The 21561-nt window shown below is 40.0% G+C and overlaps 2 protein-coding genes across 2 annotated transcripts in view; both read left to right on the plus strand.

Moving 5' to 3' along the window:
• Positions 1-5159, plus strand: part of LOC119422767 (adhesion G protein-coupled receptor E5) — a 27484-nt gene extending 22325 nt beyond the window's left edge. Inside the window, exons 15-17 of the mRNA XM_037690163.1 lie at positions 2379-2547; positions 4735-4836; positions 5070-5159. Of these exons, the coding sequence (XP_037546091.1) occupies positions 2379-2547; positions 4735-4836; positions 5070-5111 (313 nt within the window). The 3' untranslated portion in view covers positions 5112-5159. The remainder of the gene's footprint in view (positions 1-2378; positions 2548-4734; positions 4837-5069) is intronic.
• Positions 5160-11894: 6735 nt separating this feature from the next.
• The window catches only part of LOC119422768 (long-chain fatty acid transport protein 1), an 11017-nt gene continuing 1350 nt past the window's right edge, over positions 11895-21561 (plus strand). Inside the window, exons 1-11 of the mRNA XM_037690164.1 lie at positions 11895-11944; positions 12028-12191; positions 12313-12451; positions 12546-12801; positions 12940-13107; positions 15001-15070; positions 16874-16965; positions 19253-19362; positions 19446-19655; positions 19726-19852; positions 19935-20072. Coding sequence (XP_037546092.1) covers positions 12028-12191; positions 12313-12451; positions 12546-12801; positions 12940-13107; positions 15001-15070; positions 16874-16965; positions 19253-19362; positions 19446-19655; positions 19726-19852; positions 19935-20072 — 1474 coding nt within the window. The 5' untranslated portion in view covers positions 11895-11944. The remainder of the gene's footprint in view (positions 11945-12027; positions 12192-12312; positions 12452-12545; positions 12802-12939; positions 13108-15000; positions 15071-16873; positions 16966-19252; positions 19363-19445; positions 19656-19725; positions 19853-19934; positions 20073-21561) is intronic.

Genomic DNA, 21561 nt, shown 5'->3' on the forward strand with positions numbered 1-21561 from the left:
CCATCCATCCATCCATCCATCCATCCATCCATCCATCCATCCATCCATCCATCATGGCCGGAGCTGCTAGCTCTCCAGTGTTCCTGCACCTGCACCAACTGAGTGAAACGAGCGCGCATGGGAGGACTCGCTGTTGCAGTTCTTAGCAATTTAAAGTGACAGTTAAAAATTGCGTTATGAATATGGAAAAAAAAAAAAAACGTATACTAGTCACGTCAGCGTATAAGTCGCAGGACTGATGTCTATGCAAAAAATTGTGACTTATACACCGGAAAATACGGTAGTTGTGAAATGGCTCTACATAAATAAAGAAAATCAAATCCAATTGAATTAAAAGGGGTGAAAAGTAGAAAGAACTAGAAAGTTCCTGGAGAAACTTTGAGGGGGACTGCCACGCTGCTGCCAGTTTAAACCATTGATTTGACGGGACTGTGGGTTTTGGTTCGCTCTCAGCCACCACTAAACCACATTTCAGCTCAATATGACAAAAAGTCAAGGAGTTATTTCTTCTTTTAGCTAAGGCGACCATCTTGGATTTTTTCATTTGGATTCAGTATGTGATGCGAAACGTTTTCAGCTATAACCTCACCAAATTTCAACTATGTGTGATAATAGCTTAGTTAAAGCCATTCAAATGTCGTTTTGGTGGCCATCTTGGATTTTTGATTTGGATTTGGTATGTGATAGGAAACATTCTCAGCTTTAACTGCACAAAATGTTAGCTCAACATCTCTAAAATTTGCTGATTTATAGTATTTTTCCTTGTTAGCTCAGGTGGCCATCTTGGATTTTTGATTTACATTAGGAATGTGTGAAAACTCGCTCTCAGCTGTGACCAGAGCAAATTTCAGCTCAGTATCTCAAAGATTGACTGAGTTATAGCTGTTAGAGGCTGTTGAGTTCTGTCGGGTATTTTGAATGAGAAAAATGGCGTCTTTGTTAGCAAATTATGTCGCCATGGTAACTCAAAACGCCAGTAAAAGTAGTAGCACACATCATGGTGTCGAGCCGTTTGTTTTCATATAACAATTGTGGGGGTACACGTTGCGGTTCGGGCCGCATTAAAGTTGACGGAAGAGTAAGATATAAATCCAACAATGTTCAATCAGGTCATCTGGACGTTTTCTTTTTTTGCTGAGACGTTGCATCCTTCATCCAAAGGACTTATTCAAACCGAGAAGCCACCAAATAAAACTGATTCCCACAAACAGCATACTCCATAGTGAGGGGAAAAAACAGTTTGCTGGTGCTAAGATGGCCTCTGGGGCCCGTCCTCTCCTCCGGGGCCCGCCTTCTCCCTCGTCAACTCCTCTGAGACAGTCATGCCAATGTGGTCTCAGCAAAAAAAAAAAAAAAAAGAAACCGTCCAGATGACCTGACTGACCATTGTTGGATTTTATACCTGGATTATTGAGCATGAACTTTGGTGTTTTGAACCACTTTGGCATGACTGTCTCAGAGGAGGTGACGAGGGAGAAGGCAGATCCCAGAGGAGAGGGCGGGACCTGGAGGAGAGGGCGGGCCCCAGAGGAGAGGGCGGGACCTGGAGGAGAGGGCGGGCCCCAGAGACCATCTTAGCACCAGCAAACTGTTTTTTTCCCCATTATGGAGTATGCTATTAGTGGGAATCAGTTTTGTTTGGTGGCTTCTCAGATTGAGTAAGTCCTTTGGATGAAGGACAAAATGTGTCAGCAAAAAAAGAAACCGTCCAGATGAACTAACTGAACATTGTTGGATTTTATACCTGGATTATTGAGCATGAACTTTGGAGTAAGCTATAAAGTTAAGAAACCCTTGTTAGGTGGATAATAATAGGCGCATGCCTTATTAAAAAGATCTCATCTGTTTCAGTGGGGAATATATTTGGAAATAAAGTTGAATTTTTTTGAAAACGTTAAAAGACACAAAAACCAAAAGTCACGGCACTCGTCTCCTGAATGAGCTGAACTTTTTGATGTGAGAATGGCAAAAATATCACAAAGTGTACAGGAGTAGCGAGGTTGTGAAAAGGGCAAAGATAAGGACTGACTGCTGAATCAGCATTCACACAGTATATATAGATTTAGCAGAGCAGCTGTGCGTTAAGCAGATGTTGTAACGGAAAAGTTTCGAGTTTTCCATGAAAAAACCTACATAGAACGCTCCAGTTTGTTCTCAGTTCTGTTCATCTCCCCTGAACTCAGCAGTGGGACCGATCTTTCATATTTATTTCACCTTTAGCTTTTTTCTTTGAATTCTTTCAAAGGGTTCAGCCAAGGATAAAGTTATGAACAAAGTTAAGCTGCTTTGAGTCTTCTTTTATTTCCTTTATCTCTTCAGGGGATTTCCACACATGCAAGAATCGCTTTAATGAAACTACTCTGTTCTCATGTTCACAGAGCTTTCACGGTGACTGCCATCGCCCAGATGTGCATTCTAGGTCTGATGTGGGTGTTTGGGGCCTTCCTGTTTCATAAGGACATGATAGCGGTGGCATATATTTTCACAATCCTGAACAGCCTGCAGGGTGCCCTGGTCTTCGTCATGCACTGCCTGTTGTCCAAACAGGTAGGATTTAGTGGATGTTTGTGAGCACGGAGCTTGTGAAGCTAAATTAAATATTAGAGCAACCGATACAAACTAGAAACTTCTGTTTTTTTTTTGCAAAAGAATAACAAGAGTGCATTGAAATGCATGATGTCATTGCTGGATGGGCATGCCTCAGCAGACTTATTCAAACAGCTAAAATTTAGGCCTTAAAGCATTTGAAACTAATATGCCTCTACACGGGAGTCGCACAGGAAACAGGCGTCGTAGCATCATCTCCTGACGGTCGTGAACAGTTAGAAATATATAGTAAATGGAGGTAACAGGATGAAATAATCTGGGCGGTTCAAAAATGATGGAAGAGATAAAATAATGATGTTAATATATTAACATGTAGAATTCGTTCATTCATATTTCTCCATCTTGTTCAGTGTTTGATCTGAGTGAGAGGAGAATCCAGGTTGTCTGGTCTTCAGGCAAGGACTCATCCTCTGCGTTGTGCTTTCACTCAAAAAGAATGCAGGCGTGGTTGTTGATTTATTTATTTATTTTTGTATATGAGGCAGGAGCAGCCCTTCTGTCCACATGATGAATTGTCAAAAGCATGACTGAGGTGACCAGAGACAGTCTGTGCTCTCACCGTGCTTATCTTGACTGAACCACAAGGAAAATTAAATAGTTAAACAATTACATGCGTTGTTTAAATTTTTTTAAAATCGTTATTGCCAGAATATTGTGTAAACGTCAAATCATTAAACTTTAACCTTTTGTCTTTTCTTTCAGTTTAAAAATGGCATAATTAACGTCATATTAATAATGTTCCGTTCAAGTTCTAAAATCTTTATTATCCCGAAGGGGCAACTTGTTTCACAGTCAGTAGTTACACAAAACATTCGTACTAGACATTAACATTTAAATCATAACTGTTCAATGAGAAGAAGGCTGATCACTGCAGGGCTGAATGAGTTTTTCAGTCTGTTCGTCCAACATCTGGGCAGCAGATACCTGCGTCCAGATGGAAGCAACCTGAACTCACCATGGAATGGATGATCAGGATCTGCCAGAATCAGCCTGGCCTTGTTCACTGACCTCGTCTTGTGTAGGTCAGTGAGGTTCTGACATTCTCATAAAAGTAGAATCAACATTAAAACCACAGAGCTTCTGATAAAAATACATTCTCTGGGCCTTCTTACAGAGAGAGTTCACATAGGCGGCTGTGGCTGAGTGGTTCGAGCAGTCGTCCTCCATTGCACAAGTTGGGGGTTTGAATTCACCAGCAGTCACAGCAGTGTTCCTGGGCAAGACACTGAACCCCTCATCGCCTCCAATGTGTGTCCTATTGGTGTATAAATGCGATAAAGCACTGATTATTCTCTTTAGAATGATTTGTTCAATTAGTTTTGTAGAGTTCTAGTAGAGTGCTGTATGAACGGGTAAATGAGGACACAAATTTTAGTGTAAAGCGCTTTGAGTGTCTTCATAAGATAGAAAGGCGCAATATAAGTACAGTCCATTTACCATTTACATGGGGGTCAAAGGTCAGTTTGTCATTGAGAACAGTTCAGATATTTATATTGATGCACCACCTCAACAGCTTCACCGTTAATGACCACAGGAGCTGCAACTGAAGAGTCTTTTCTAAAATCAATGCACATCTCCAGTTCTTCTTAGAAACATTTAACTTTAAAAAGTTAGACTCACACTGTTCAGTGAAGTTCCCGACCACAGGTCCGGGGTCTGGGTCATCATTGTTGAGCAGGGACAGGATGACAGAGTCATCAGCAAACTTTAAAATGTGACGCTGTGGGAACTGGCTGCAACAATCGTTTGTATATAAAATGAATGAAAGGGGTGAAAGAACGTAGCCCTGAGGACAACCAGTAGAGGACAAAAGGGCATCAGAGGGAACGCTGATGACCCCGTTGGCCTTCACCTGCTGAGACCAAACAGTTAAAAAGTCCACAAGCCAACATGTGAGGCCAGAGTCGAGACCGTACATATATTAGAACTATTGTAATAAAAACAATCTTGAATGAGTTGAAATTGAAATACACACTAATTATAATAATAAGTGAAATAAAATCACAGTAGTTTGCATTTTCAATACACATTAATAACGAAAATATGTAATTCATTTGTAAGAGATGAGGAATAAGATGCATAGTGCAGTAGGAAATGATTTTCTTGATGTTCTGCTGCCGTCTGCAGGTGAGAGAGGAGTATGCTCAGTTCCTGTCCTGCATCTGCACACCACAGAAGAAGAGATACTCGGACTTCAGCAGCACAAATCCCTCAAGCAGTCAGTCACAAGTAAGGACTGTTTTCTCTGGCTGTGTTAAAAACTCCCAAGTGAAATGCAATTAATTATATTTATTGCCTTTTGATTCCATTTTAAATGTTACTTTTTAAAAGACTGCATTGTTTTCTGTTTTAACAGTAGATGAACCCTTAATTCAGCGGAAAACACTGAAATCAAAACTGTTTGTCTGCACTTTACCAAAACTAAAATAACTTTCTCTAATCTCATGATGTGTCTTTTGCAGGGATCTCGGAGCGGACAGCTCACAGGAGAATCCCACATATGAAGAGCTCAAACTCTCACGCCGCCTCAGAGACTCACACACTCACTTACACAGTCGAGGACAAACATCTAAACGTTTGAATCACTTCAGGAAATTAAACATCTTTTCAAAACGAGGGGTTCTCTAACCTGCCATTTTAGGAGATTTAAGTGTTATTTATTAGGCAGTGAAGGGCAAAGACTTAATAAAAGAGTTGAAATCACAAGAAAATGATTAGTTTGTGGTTTAGGTTTTATTATCAGAGTTAAAATGGATTTAATCGTAGTTTTTATTTTTTTCGATCCTAATGCCTAAAAACTAAATGGGACCAAATGGGACCAAAAATAAGAAGGGATATTTATTTATTTATTTTACTTAATAAAGAAATTAGCAGTCAAGACAATAATCATGTTGATAAAACATTTACTGAAGAATGGAGAACAGCTTCCAACAGAAGAGAAAAATATATATTTTGTGATAAATGTCGCCCCCTGCTGTCCAATTGATAGAATGCAAACTCAAGACATCAAAATGTGCAACACAAGTTCAAAAAAAGTTTGGACGTTGTGTAAAATGTAAATAACAACAGAATGTATGATTTGCAAATTTATTAAACCTATGTTTTATTCATATTGGAAAACAGTAAACACATTAAATGATGAAACTTTAAAAAGTACATTTTGAGTGGGGAAATTAAGGTGTTTTTTTAATTTTATGGCAGCAACACACCTACAAACTGTTAAGACTTTGTTTACCACTGAGAAGCTTCCTCTCTTTTTTTGGAGGGGAATGTTGTTTCATTCTTGACCCCTGTAAGATTCCAGCTGTTCAACTGTCCTGGGTCTTCTATGCTGGACGGGACAGATTACGATGTCCCTCTCCTCTTTAGTATGGAGGACGTGGTGTCCGTGGTTTACACAAAGAACTTTGGGAATTTTAAATTCGGACTCGTCTGACCACAGAACAATTTTTCCATTTCGCCTCAGTCCATTTAAAAACAAAACAAAAAAAAAACGCTTGGGCTCAAAGAAGACCGCAGCATTTTTGGACGGTGTTCAAATATGGCTTCTTCTTTGCATGATAGAGCTTTAAGCTGTCACAGGGAGCTGTGTTTATGGTGATTTGTGGAAGTGCTCCTGATCCTGCGGAGTGATGTCCAGAACAGAACCCGAGGCTCTGAAGATCATTCGGTTTATCTTTTGACGATATTATAAAAACTGTAGCTGATGGAATTACAAAAGTCGTACCATTTCTTTTTTTTTTTGTTAAGGAACATTATTCTGAAATTGTTCCATTATTTTTAGATGCAGTTTTTAGAATCGGTTAACCTCTGCCCATGTTTACTTCGGAGAGATTCAGCCGCTCTATTTTTATTATTAAACCTTTATTTTACCAGGAAGAAATCCATTGAGATTATTAATCTCTTTTACAAGGATGTCCTGGGACCCCTCTTTGAGACCCCTGCGACCCAAAAATGAAGAAGTGGGTAAAAGATAATGGATGATGGTTCCTGCCTCAACTTTTTCAAACTGTGTCGCTGCCATAAAATTCAAACTTATCCTAATGATAAAAAAGTACAGTTTCTTAGTTTACAACAAAGTTCAGTCAGGTCTCTTTTTGTTGAACCGTTTCACCTTTCATCCAAAGGACTTCATCAGTCCAAACTCAGTCTTATAAACAGCACCTTCACATAGTGGGTCAACCAGCTTGATGGTGCTCCGGTGGTTTCTGGAGTCCGCCCTCTCCCCTGCCGACTCGTCTGAGGCAGCAGAGGAAGCTGTCAAGTTAAAACAGTTGAAATGTTTACCAAGTTCTGTCGTGAATTCAGTACGGCTTTAGGAAATTTGCAAATCGTTTCATTTTGTGTTTATTTACATTTAATGCGTCAACTTTTTTCAAAATTAAGGTTGTAAGCGCACCTCTTGAATTTAAGTTAATTTTTTTGTTTTACAGTAGTCCCTCGTTTATCACGGGGGTTCCGTACCCCCCGCAATAAGTGGAAAACCGCAATTAGGGATAGTAGTACAAATATTAGTAGTAGGAAGTATTAGTTTATTTTAGTATTATAGTTAGTAACAGTCCATGCAGCGTGGATTGTTTATTCAAAATGTTACAGTATTGAAATTGAAATTGTAGAGAAGAGAAGCGCAGCAGGACAGCAAAGGGTTAACCCTTCACGAAGCTGCAGCAGGAGGAGAAATGTGGGCGTGGCAGAGAGAGCCGCAGGTGGCAGAGAGCGGAGATCATGACAGGCTGCAGGAGGGAGCTTCTCCCTGCACCTGTGGGCTGCACACAGGTGCAAAATCATTTAAAACAATTTATTTTAAATAAACAATCCATGGCTCTCCCATCAATCAGCCAGTTGTGTGTTACGCCCAGTTTTAATTGGAAAAATTGTGAAAGAGCGAGTCCGCGAAAGTCTAAGCGCGAAGCAGCGAGGTACATATAACCTTTGATTTTAAACTTATTTACATCTTATTCTTTGGTCAAAAGAGTCTAAATCTAGGTTCTCTTCACTTTATCATTTCAAAATAAGATGAGTTGACATATTCTGGTTTATTTAATTAGTTTGTGTTTTATGACTGAAAATATCCATAAATCTATCTGCCAGTCCAGTGCTCATGACAAGATTTGATACTTTCCTCAGTCTTTGTGTGATCCTCTTCATCACTTCCTGTAGATCAAGTTCTATTAGAAATAGCTCTTTTTTTATTTTATTTTAATGTAAAACAACAGGATCAGATGTTGAAAGTCTTCATCCAGGAACTTTTCAAGATCAAGTGACGCTCCCGGAGGAGCATCCAGAGCATATCACAGTTAGAATATAAGCTGCATCACCTTTAGAGTTATTAAACGTTTCTTAATGATGTATTTATTTCAAAATGCAGATATTAGACGTCAGCATATGTATATTATAAGCGAATACTTTGCACTGTATGTTTTCTATATAAATGTTACAAAGGGTTTTTTTTTTTTTGGGGGGGGGGGGATAAAAGTTGTTTTCATGCACTGTATTTTAAAGTAACAGGAGGAAAAACGTTATTGCTATCGCTGATTACCCAGAACGCACCAGTTCTGCAACTTATCACAGTTTTCTCCTGTCCTTTAATGGAAAACAAAACAGAATCATTCATGGCTGATGTTAAAGAATCTGTACTAGTTTACTGTCGAGCTGTGCTCCTTTTAGGTACTCATATTTTTATAGGTTTTATAATATTTGTAAATGGAAAGTGTAAATGAAGTGGAAACAATCTGGGAGAAAACAACTATTTGGGTAATTAACGAAAACGGGCCCACCCTTCTGATAAGCTTGTAGCTTCCGGCCACTAAGCGGTGTTTGTCGAATGGATTTGTTCGAGCTGCTCGTCTGTGCTTCACAGAGCGTTACTGTAAGACTGAAAGACTGTGGAGCGACAGCTTCAGTCCTGGGATTTGTACAGTTTGTTTATTCTGTGAATGTTTATGAATCATTCACACTATTGTGATCCATTTATTTTCCATACATTTTTTTTTTTTTGGCATCTTTCTTGTTCCACAATTTTTGTTCTATTTCAACAAACCATATATCAAAACGTTAAGCTCGTTCAGGAGAAGGGTGATATGACTTTTGTTATTGGTGCAACTTTAGCTTTTAGAAATATTTGGCCTTTTTCTACCATTTATTTCTCTCATAGAAAATGAACTGAGCTCATTTTACATCCTTCACATCTTTAGATCTATTTACAAGGTTTTTCTGCTCTTTTCACATTTTGTTCTGGTTCAGCTTCTTTCAGCTTCCTTGCGCATATTTAAACTTTCTTCAGCATCTTTCTGCTAGTTCAGCTTTTTTCCCAGCTGTTTTGTGCTCCTTTCAGATTATTTCTGCTAACTACAACATTTCTGTGCTTCTTCTAACTTCTTTCTGCTAATTTCAACTTGTTATGCTCTTTTCAGCTTATTTATGCAAGTTTCAGCAATTTCTGCTACTATTTAGCTGTTTTATGCTAATTTTAGTCTTTTCAGCTAATTCCACATTTTTGCACTCATTTCAGCATTTTTCAGCCTAATTCAGTAAAAATGTGTTCTCTCCACCTTTTTCTGGTAATTTAAGCTACTTTCTGCTGTTTCAGCTACTTTTCAGCTGTTTTTTTTGTTTTTGCTAATTTCAGTTTTTTTCACATAAGTTCTACTTTTATGTTCTCATTTCTGCTTCTTTCAGCAAACATGTGTTTTCTTCTGCTAATTTAAGCTTGTTCTACCTTTTCAGCTACATTTTTAGCACTTTTTAAGCTAATTTCAGCTGTTTTCAAATAAATTCCATTTTTTGTGGCAATTTCTTCTACTTTCAACCTAATTAAATTATTTCTGCTAATTTCAGCTTGCCATGCTCCTTTCAGATTATTTCTGCAAGTTTCAGCTTTTTCTGCAATGTCAGCTACAATTTAGCTGCTTTTGTGCTAAATTAAACTTTTTCAGCTAATTCCACATTTTTTCAAATCATTTCAGCTCCTTCCACTTCCTTCATGTGTGTTTAAGCTTCTTTCTGCCTTTTCAGCTACTTTTAATTTATTTATTTGCTAATTTAAGCTTTTTTAAGCTAATTTTCTATTTTTTGTGCTAATTTCTGCTTATTTAAATCTAATTCAGCAAATATGTGTTCTTTCTGCTTTTTTTCTGCTCGTTATTCCATTTCAGCTACCACACATTTCAGCACATTTCAGCACATTTCAGCACATTATTAGCTAATTTCAGCAAGTTCTTTAGCAATAAGCCTTCACGCTGCATTTTTGCAGGAAATGCAATTCCTCTAGTTTTTATTCAACTCTTCCCTTGTAATAAAATAATTGCTGCAACACACGCTCACTCACATACAGTTCAGCAATAGCAAATGTTTTTGCATGTATAGAATCTAAATGGTTAGATGCAAAATATTTTAAATTTTTTTTTGCAAAAATTGATTAAATAAATGTGGGAAAAACATTATATTCAATTCAACTGAAGAAAAGTTTTTAAAATCAACCTTTATGTTTTGTTGGATTCGTCTCTAATTGTCTTATAAGCGTTAAATTTTTCATTTTGACTATTCGTGAGTTTAGCAGCAAAACTCTTGTTTGGTTTGTAAATGTGACTGAACCTTTCTCTTTATCAATTTTTTTTATTTCTGCATTGCAAAGTGTGTTTTATACTAACTATAGGTAAAACACATCATGCAAGCTTTTTATGAATGTAAAAACAGTAGCTGTTAGAGTGAAATATTATTATATATATGCTTATTTTTATACTTTGTCATGTTGTATACTGTTTGGTACTGTTTTCTTAAGAATATCCATCACTGAATTCATTAAAGTTCAATTTCATCTGAAAAACGCTGCTCTGAAGTGTGTTTTATGTACCGGTAAATATGTGTAAGATATTCATATTTAAAGACATTCCCACCAAAAGTTGAGTTTAGTTACAGTGAGTGAAGATTCACTTTCCTACAATCATCAAGAAATTATTTCAACATCGCTGCTGTGGGGAGTATCACAAAACTGCCGCCTTCAGACATTTCTGTGGGCGAGCATTTTAAACAAGTAAGAAAATCTTACAGGAGATATTTAACAATTAGTAGACAAATATTAATTATGGGAATGCCCCTTCTTGTTTGCTCTAGTGATGGACCAACTATGAGGTCAGGCAGGAATCCCTGTGAACTATGATGTTTGCAGATGACATTGTGATCTGTGATGGGAACAGGTGGAAGAGAACTTGGAGAGGTGGAGGTTTGCACTTGAAAGAAGAGGAATGAAAGTCAGCCGTAGTAAGAGAGTTCATGTGTGTGAATGAGAGGGAGGATGGTGGAACAGTGAGGCTACAAGGAGCAGAGGTCACAAAGGTGCAGGACTTCAAGTACTCGGGGTCCACTGTCCAGGAAAAATGGGGAGTGTGGTCAAGAGGTGACAAAGAATCCAGGCAGGATGGAGTGGATGGAGAAAAGTTTCAGGAGTGATTTGTGACAAAAGGGTGTCAGCAAAGGTCAAAGCCAGGAAAGATAACTTATAATGGCTGAGAAACAGGAAATATCTGATCAATATATTATCAATAATTTGATGGAATCTGCACAACTCTCAGTGAGGACTCACCGCCGGACCAATTAGAGTACTTAGATCAAGCTTTGAACATCAGATAGATAGATAGATAGATAGATAGATAGATAGATAGATAGATAGATAGATAGATAGATAGATAGACAGACAGACAGACAGACAGACAGACAGACTGACTGACTGACTGACTGACTGACTGACTGACTGACTGACTGACTGACTGACTGACAGACAGACAGACAGACAGACAGACAGACAGACAGACAGACAGACAGACAGATAGATAGATAGACAGATAGATAGATAGATAGAATGTAACCTCTTTTTTAACAGCATGATATGACTTTTTTTTTTGTTAATTGCCCATAAACATAATTTAATTGAATAATCTCATAGTTTATTGGGCACAGCTTTGTTTTACTTTTCCACTGTATTTCTTTCAGTAAATGTTATTTCTGATTTGAATGCTGTTTCTTAGGAATTTTAAGGATATTTTTTTCCATTTCCTGCTTCCTTAAAATGTCTTTTTTCTTCTTTCTAATCGGAGCTTGCACTTTTGCCCCGAAGCTGCAGAATGACTCTGCACTGTGACGCAGACACTATGAGTTGTAACCTGTGTTTTCTGCTACAGTATGTGCTGCTTATCAGACATTCCATGTCTGACAGCTGCTCTGTCAACATCTGTTCTGAGCGGATCCTCCTATCTGCAGGCGTGCGGCAACTCTTCAAGCTAAATTGCTGCTGTTTTATGTTTCATTTTCTTTCTGGAGCTTCAATGAAATCTCTGCACAGGTATTTGCCTCTATAGAAATGTAATATTTGAGGCAACTTCGATGCTTTTTTTTTGCTTGAGGTTGCTGTTTGTATCCGCACAGATGACGAAACGGGTGATTTGTGTCGTTTTGAGCCTGGTTGTTTTGGGTGCAGTCGGGTTTCTCTCCCTCCCCGGGCTCTGCAGCTTGGTGGCTGGGTTAGGGCTCTGGATGGGATCCTGGAAATATCTTCGTGTTGCTCTGCACACCATCAAGAGAGACTTGATGTACGCAAGTAGTTCATGTTTCTCTTAAGGCGTCACTTTTAAATTTCCCTCATCCTTCTCTTTGCCAGCTCCATTCCTGTTTTCAGCTTTCCTTCATTCCTTCATCACCTCTGTCAAACAGGTGTCTGCTTGTTATTAGACGAGTGAAATATTCCATGAATCGTAACCTGCAAAATAAGAGCACCATCCCTGCCTTGTTTGCTGAGAAAGTGATGCAGCATCCAGACAAACCGGCCTTGGTTTATGAGGCAACAGGAGAGGTGACAATGTTTATAATAACTGCCAAATCTACCCTGTTGGCTCCTGCTTTAAAACAGAAAAATAACATTTTTTTCCATCTTTATGTTCTTCAAGGTTTGGAGTTTTAAAGAGCTGCAAAAGAAGTGCCATGCTGTGGCTCATTGGGCACTGGAACAGGGTTGGGTGGAGGGAGACGTTGTGGCGTTGTACATGGAAAACCGTCCGCTAGTGGTGGCTCTGTGGTTGGGTCTGGCTATGACCGGCGTAGAGTCTGCCTTCATCAACTACAACCTTCGACAAGACTCGTTGCTGCACTGTGTCAGGGAGTCTGGAGCTCGGGCGATGGTGTTTGGAGCAGAAATGACTGAAGGTGGGAACGGTGCATGTGGAAGCTATCAGACCAGAAATCTGATCAGAAGTGCTCAGAATTAACTCATTTACCACTTACTTGTTAAAATAACGTTTGTATCTATCTACACAACTCATTAGGCTTTGGATTGTCTTTCAGCGGTGTCAGAAGTGATTGAGTCTCTGCAGTCCAGCATAGTTTTGTTCTGCAGTGGGGAGGAGGAGAACAAGGAGAAACTCTGCGGACCCAAAGCCCAGAATTTGGATTTCTTGCTGCACCGATCCCCCACACACCCACCCCACTACAAACTGAGGAAAGAATTTAATGGTAATGCTTTAGGGTGCATGTTATAACTGTGTTTCTTACTTTTAACCTACAAAGCCCTCAACTACCTAGCTCCATCTTATATTTGAGATCTTATTGTTCCATATTTTCCCAACATAGCACTTCGTTCTCAGACTGCAGGCTTACTCGCAGTTCCTAGAGTTTCCAAAAGCAGAATGGGAGGAAGGTATTTCAGTTATCAGGCTCCTCTCTTGTTGTGGAACCAACTTCCAGTTTCTGTGCATGAGGCTGACACATTGTCCAGTTTTAAGACTTTCCTTTTTGATAAATCCTTTAGTTAGGGTTGGCTTGTTATGCCGCCATAGTCTTAGACTACTGGAGGACAAATTGACCTAATTTCCTTAATGAATTGTTAAAATTGAATAGTTTTCATTTGATATTATTTCTATCTTAACACATGATCCTCGACCTGCCATTGTGTTTCTATTCCTCCTTCCTGTCCTCTCAAACCCAGCTGGTCAAAGCAGATGGCCGCTTGTCCTGAGCCTGGTAGAGTTGCATTCGGGCCCAAAAAATCCAACCCGACCAGGCCCCAGCCCTTAGCCATCTATTACAAATCCCACCCGACCCGACGAATTAACAGTAATTACAGGTCCGAACCTGAACACCCCCCACGCTCACCCCCACCCCCAGACATTTTTAATTAAGCTTTGACTGCCTATATAGTTATTAACAGTTGCCGGACGCATGCGACTAAATAAAAGGGGAAGAAGATCGGAGCTGAGGGGGTGTTTGTCCTTTCATGGCCGTCAAAGAGCATTAAATCCATGCTTCTGCCTGCATTCTGCATTATTCAGACACGGACCATGCTCTGACATGTTGGATTGGGATCTCACCTGTTTGGGTCGTTGGCTGCGTGCGTCCACTTAGTGCAGTGGCTGAATGAACGTCCATTTGGGCTTTGATGCCTGTCAGTAGTCCATCTAAAGCTTAACTGAACTTTATTTTAACCTCTTTCAAGCCCGGTCAGCGCGCAGTCAAATGGCTGCATGATTGTATGGCAAGCCATATTGCCATGTATTTGGATCATCAGCCACGCATGTCCGCAATCAAAAGCCCAACACTGGCCCGGCCCGCACATTAAGCACATTATTATTGCTCCAGGTTTGGGTTAGAAACGACAGCCATAGAGCTTGGTTCTGCTAAAGGTTTATTCCTTATGAGGGAGTTTTTTCTTTCCACTGTTGCCTCTGTGCTCGTTTAGGATGGAAGACTGCGATGAAGTGAAAACTCAAAGCAATCTGTTGGCTCCTCAAATAAATAACATAATTAAATTACTTTATATATATATAAATGTTGCTGTTCAGTGCCGAGATAACTTCTGTTGTGACTTGGCGCTCTATAAATGAACTGAATTGAATTATACATCATTCTTTTTATACATGATGCAAAAACGTAGTTGCAACATTGACCTCCTATTCAAGTCTTTGCCTGTCAGAGCAAAGATTTCCTTCTGTTCTTTTAATGAGTTGTAACCCAGCAGATGCGCTAAAACACCTGCATACTGGTACATGACACTTCAAAGAATTAGACAGTTTGCAATTTGTACAATATAAAGATTTGTTTGTAACTGCCTAAACACTTTTCAGCTTATCTCAAGTCATGCACGAGTTACTACAAACTTGGGTACGTATCATAAAATGTCTGTTGACTGGGTTGTTTGTTTGCTTCAACTTTGGTTTTACTCTACATTCTTGTGCCGTTACTCTTCAAGTCTTTGCTTGTTCAGCCTAACAGAAGAGAAAACAATGTGTCAAACGATGATGAGAGAGTCTTTCTGCATGCCACACGAGTTAAATTTTTTTAGGAAAAGATACTGAAAGCGCTTAAAGTTCTTTTTTTTAAGTCTCATGAATTTATGTTCTCCCCCTACAGACAAACTTTTCTACATTTACACATCTGGTACAACTGGAATGCCGAAGGCAGCTATAGTCGTTCACAGCAGGTGAGTTTATTTGTGTTATAAACTGGATCAGCTTGATGAATCAACCAGGCAATTTGATGCTGACAGCATTAAACTGAAGTGGCATTTTTGTTCTGTTTATTGCTGCATTTATTGGATATTTCTGATTTTATTTGCATCGTTACTTATCAGATATTAATAGCTTCTAAATAAATATTGCAACAAGAAAGAAAATCTATATCTGGCTGATTATTTTGCTTCTTGGCAAAAACTATCTTAAACCAATGGAAAGCCTTTAATTCCCCATAAATGTTTCCATGTTTGTGAGGAAAATGCATATGAGGGTTGAGCAGCAGAGCTGACTTACTAAATCTTAGCTAATAAAAGCAAAATCTAACTTACTCTGTTATGAACTCCTTTTTGTGCTGTTTATTAGATTGCATGAGTAAAGTCTGAAAAAACGGGACAAATTGGCAAGTAAACAATTTATTAACTGAATAAACAGTTGCCTCAGTAGCATGTGGAAGAACCATACACAGCCACAAATGCCTGGCATCGTCTCCTCATGCAGCTCAACAGCTTGGTCACACAATGGTGTGGGACAACATCCCATTCTTGAACCTGCATTTGAATTTAGTTTTAACAAATAAAATAAACAATATTTACAAAAATAGAACACAGTTAAATTCATCAGTTCAAACTGAAAATAAAATGATAAAAAAGTACAAGAAACCCAAATTATAAATGACACAAAACACAACCTAAAACCACAAGAAAGATCCATACCAAGTTAAGTTTAGACTATCCAGTCTTCACTTGGATGTTTAAAATATTTTATTTGTTTCAGTTCTAATGATTATACAGTAGTCCCTCACTTATTGCGGGGTGACATTTCAACCCCCCACACCAGCGATTGGTGAAAATCCGCAAAGTAGAGACGCTATATTTATTTTAGTGTTTATATATATTTTAAGGCTTTATAAACCCTTCCCACACTCTTGGAACATTCTTAACAATGTTCTAAACTCTAAATGCACTAAAAGAGCACAGCGAAAGAGAGCAGACTGATGCTACGGTTGCTGGGCCAATCGCGGGGGCGGACTTGCCATCGGGAGCACCGGGACATTTCCCGGTGGCCTGGCCCACTCAGTGATCGCCGAGCGGGACTAAAGGCTTGGTTCGGGTTGTGCTTGATTATTTTAAATAAACAATCCATGCTGCTTGTGTGGTTCACTCAGGTTTAAGACAGAACCCCCCTCCCCTCCTTTCTTTTTTCTAAGCTGTCTGTCACAGCAGATCAGAGACCCCGCCCCTCCTTTCCTTTTCCGAAGCTGTCTGCCACAGTAGAGCAGAGACCCCCCTCCTTTCTCTTTCTGAGGCTGTCTGTCACAGCAGAGCATCAGAAAAAAAGGAAGGGACGGTGGGGGTGTGTGTGTCTGTCTTATACCTGAGTGAGCCACATGAGCGGCATGGATTGTTTATTTAAAATAATCAAGTGCGACCCGAACCGAGCCTTTAGTCCCCCATGGCGATCAATGAGCGGTCCAGACCACCGAGACATGTTCCGGTGCTCCCAATGGCCATTGCACATTGCTCTAGTTGGTTGCCTTCCATCAATCAGCCAATCATGTGTCGTGTACAATCTTACGTTGAAAACCTGTGAAAGAGTGAGTCCGTGAAAGTCAAACCACAAAGTATCGAGGGACTACTGTAAAATGGTTTTATGAATAACAAAACTAGCTCGTAAGGCTTTCATTTACCGTATAGATCTTCAGGACTTGCTAACAAATGTTGTTGAGCTGTAATGATTTTTTGGCAATCAGTTTATTAATTTGTACTTGGCAGGTATTTTCGCATAGCTGCCTTTGGTTATCACTCGTTTGGGTTGTGTCCCAATGACGTCCTGTATAACTGCCTTCCCCTCTATCACTCTGCAGGTAAGTCCTGCTCCTGTCTGAACTATGCATTATAATTATTTTCATTGCATTTTGACACCACTTTTTTTTAATAATGTTTTTGCCCATGTTTGTGAGTGTGTTTGTTCGTAGCAAATTACCTCGTCAACCACTTGATGAATTTGAATGAAATTCTTGAAATTAAACATTAGCTGTATACTGTATCTATAAGGTCTGGAATCAACTCCATCCATTATGGCCACCACAGCTAAGCAGTCAGTAGACACAAAAATGGCTCTAACTTATCAGAGTTTACAGACATTGAACTAAAATTGTGTGTTAGCAGCTGGGAGTCATTCCCAAGACACGGTCTGAGCACTAACTGATTGTGCAAGATCTGTTTCAAAAACTTTAAAATTATTGGAGTCAGCTCCGTTTGTCCTTCCATCGCATTTTCAGAAGTCACTGTGTGAGGGACGGGGGACACCCTGGACAGGTCGCTAGTCCATCACAGAGGCACATAGAGAGAAACGAGACAATCACACAACCACCCACAACTAAGTATAATTAAGAATTACCAGTTACCAAGGAAGAAAATGGCGTACCCAAAGAAAATAGGTGGATTTTAATTAAACTTTTAGAAAGTAATCATTGCATGTACACCGACTCGTGAACTTTTGGAGCCAACTTAATTCAAGATTGACCTTAGTCAACACAAAAATGGCTATGCCTCTGTGAACTTTACAGAGAATGAGTTAAAACTTGATATGGTGAGACTCATCCACAGAGTATATTTAAATGCTAAAACAATCTTACAATACCACACACGCTTGCACATAATGTTATCATAATATTTGATTATAACTTTGTTTTTTCCATCAAAAGATAAATTAAAACTGGCATGAAGGGTGACGGGCAATGTGTATTCCTTCTATATATATGTTTTTTAAACATAGTATTGGTTTATTTTCCAGAAACTTATTAATTCAAACTTTATTTAGACAGGTTAATCCCATTGAGCCTCGGGGACTCATTTACAAGAGAGACCTGATTTCTTAACAAAGAGTGATGACAACAGTGGACAACAGTGACAACAATTGACAGTCATAAAATAGTCATACAAATGTAAGTTTCTCTCTCTTTTTTAACAAAGCAAAGCAAAATAGCAACCAAAAGGACAATCAAGAGAAACAGTAGCAAAAAAACAGCTAGATAAGGCAATTTAAAAAACTAAAAACGGGAACATGTCGGCATTGGTTTCTGCTAGGAACTTAACAGATGTTTGAAGCCACTCAAAGAGGTCAAGGTCGAAAGCTTTAGATCTTTTTGTAAGATATTCCAGGAAACAGGAGTGGAGTAGGAGAAGGCCCTTTTGCCAAGTTCAGTCCTGACTGAGGGAACACTGCAGGTAATAATGTCCTGAGAGCGCACGCTGTAGCTGCACTTACGCAGAAACATGTAGGAGGAGATGTATGAAGGCAACAGACCGAGAAGTGATTTAAAGATGAAAATGTACCAGTGAGAGAGTCTGTATAAAGTTAATGATGTCCAGTTAACCAGTGAATACAGGGTGCAGTGGTGGGTACAGTAGTTACAGACAGTTATGAATCTTAGTGCACCATGATAGGCAACATCAACATCTGCAGGGTGCTTGTAGGAGCATTCATTTAGATAATGTCACCGTAGTCGATGGAGGGAAGGAAAGTCACAGATACAAGGCGTTTCCTAGCATTCAGAGTTAGACAGGATTTGTTTCAGAAAAAGAAACCCAGTTTAACTTTGTTTCCTTACTAGGTTTTCCACATGAAGCTTAAAAGAGAGATGCGAGTCGACCAAGATACCCAAATATTTGTAAGAATTGACAAACTCAATAGGGACACCATTTGAGGATAAAATCCGAGGAAGAACTGCTGGGACTGACTTCCTGTCTGAAAAAAAAGCATTCCTTTGGTTTTATCGGCATTTAGGACAAGTTTGAGGCGGAACAAATCTGACTGGATGATGTCAAAGGCAGATTGCAAAAGCTGGAAAGCCTTAATAACTGTTTTAGCTCGACAATAAACAACTGTGTCATCAGCATAGAAATGTAAGGATGCATCAGGGATGCTCTGATATACATTGCCTATGTAGATTGTAAAGAGGGTGGGTCCTAAGACAATCCCAAGATTTATCTGGGTCCTGGGTCCTAAGACTTATCTTAAAAAATATGCCAAATAAGTTGCCATTCAACTTTTATTTATACGGGTTAGTCTCATTGAGCCTCGGGGCCTCATTTACAAGAGAGCCTGTTTTGAACAAAGAATGATGACAACAGTATGTATGTTTGCAGGCACCATCATGGGTGCGGGGCAGTGTTTGCTCTTTGGTTTGACTGTTGTAATCAGGAGGAAATTTTCAGCCAGTCGCTTCTGGGACGATTGCGTCAAACACAACTGCACGGTGAGGTTTTACAGTTTTCCTTTTAAATACTAGTCATACAAAAAACAGTGTCTAACAGTACATGTTTGCATGTGAATACCCAGGCGATCCAGTATATTGGTGAGATCTGTCGCTATCTGCTGGCACAGCCTGTTCGTCCATCGGAGGCCCATCATCAGGTCAGGGTAGCTATCGGTAATGGCCTCCGCCCGTCTGTGTGGGAAGAGTTTGTCCACAGATTCAGGATTCCAAAAGTTGGTGAATTTTATGGAGCGACCGAATGCAACTGCAGCCTGATAAACATAGACGGAAAGGTAAATTATTATGCACGGACAATGATCAGTGTTCAACATTTAGTTTTATGGTGCATGTGTTTACATTTAGGTGGGGGCGTGTGGCTTCAGTAGCCGCATCCTGCCTAACTTTTACCCCATCCGACTAGTCAGGGTGAGAGAGGATCGCAAAGAGCTTCTCAGGGATTCACAGGGACTCTGCATCCCCTGTCAGCCTGGTAATATCCCACACATACAAATGAGGCCACAGCAGGATGAACACGTGCTGATACATAATAATGTCTGTCTTCGCCTCTGCAGGGGAGCCAGGTATGATAGTGGGACGAATCATCGACGGTGATCCTCTCAGGAGATTTGATGGCTACGCCGATCAGGACTCAACCGGTCAGAAAATAGCTCACAACGTTTTCCAGATGGGAGACTCTGCTTACGTCTCAGGCATGTTTTATTATGTTTCTTTGAACGGTGCTGAGGTCATGTCTGGATCTGGCTGTGTTGAAACAGTGAGAATCAGCGTAAGAAAGCTGGATGACAAATGCATAACACTTGGATGTAAATGGATTTTGAAAATGTCTTCCCTGTTTGCCTCCCTCCCCTCCTGTTCATGATCGGACAGGCTTCGGCTCCTTATGAGGAGTAAAAACAACAAATATTGGGCCACTATTTTCATAATGGCGTTTCTTCCCCTAAGATATCTTGCCATGAAAAATAAAAACACAACATAAAATACTTTTATTTGTATTTTACAACTACACTCACCATGAAGTTGGAATGGTGCATAAAATGTGCATTTTAAAGTTTTTTGAGATGTTATACTGTCATCAAATTTGAATTATCTTATCTTTTTCAAAAATACCAAACCACTAACATCATCCAAGTCCCAAAGAGCTCTACAATGACTGGTCTGAATGACTACTGGCCAGTAGCCCTCACCCGCAGTCGCTAAATGCTTTGAAAAACTGGTCATGACCTACATTTGTACATCAAAACAACCATCAACATCAACGAGGACCATCACCATTACGCATACCGCGAGAACTGATTAACAGAGGATGCCATCTCCTCTGTGGTCCACACTGCGCTCATTCACCTCCATATGCTCTTTGTGGACTTCATGTCTGCCTTCAATACCATGATCCCCCAAACCCTGATGGACAAAATATTCTCACTAGGCCTAAGCCCCTCCATTTTCAACTGGGTACTAGACTTCTTAACAAACAGACCAGAGTCAGTGAGGATCCACAACTTCTCCTCCTCCACCATAACCCTCAGCACTGGCCCCCCTCAGGGATGTGTGCTGAGCCCTCTTGAGCCATCCAGGCTGTCGCATTGTAAAGTTAGCAGATGTTACAGAGGTGGTGGGATGCATCACAAACAATGATGACTCCAGCAAGAGGCAGGAGGTGGAACATCTGGAGAGCTGGTGCAAAGAGAATAACCTTCACATCAATGTGAAGAAGATGAAGGAGATGATCGTGGACTTTAGACAGAACAAACACACCTACCACCCAAACATTGGAAGAACTGCAGTGGAAGTGGTCTCCAGCTACAAGTACTTGGGTGTACACATGAATGACAAACTCAGCTGGGGCAACAACACCACCAGCCTGATCAAGAAAGCTCATCGGAGACTCTACTTCCTCAGACGGCTGAGACGAGCTGGTCTGGGAAGCTCAGTCCTCACCTCCTTCTACAGGTGTGCAGTGGAGAGCATCCTGTGCTCCAGCATCAACGTGTGGCATGGAGGCTGCACAGCTGCAGAAAGAAAAGCTTTGCAGAGAGTGGTGAAGGCTGCACAGAAGACTGTTGGAGTCAGTCTCCCCACCATCACAGACATCTACACCTCCAGATGCAGGAAGAGGGCCACCTGCATCATGAAGGACCCCACTCACCCAGCACACACACTTTTTGCCCCGCTCCCCTCAGG

This window comes from Nematolebias whitei, chromosome 16 (assembly GCF_014905685.2).
Source record: "Nematolebias whitei isolate Nwh7 chromosome 16, NemWhi1, whole genome shotgun sequence".
Classification (NCBI taxonomy): Eukaryota; Metazoa; Chordata; class Actinopteri; order Cyprinodontiformes; family Rivulidae; genus Nematolebias; species Nematolebias whitei.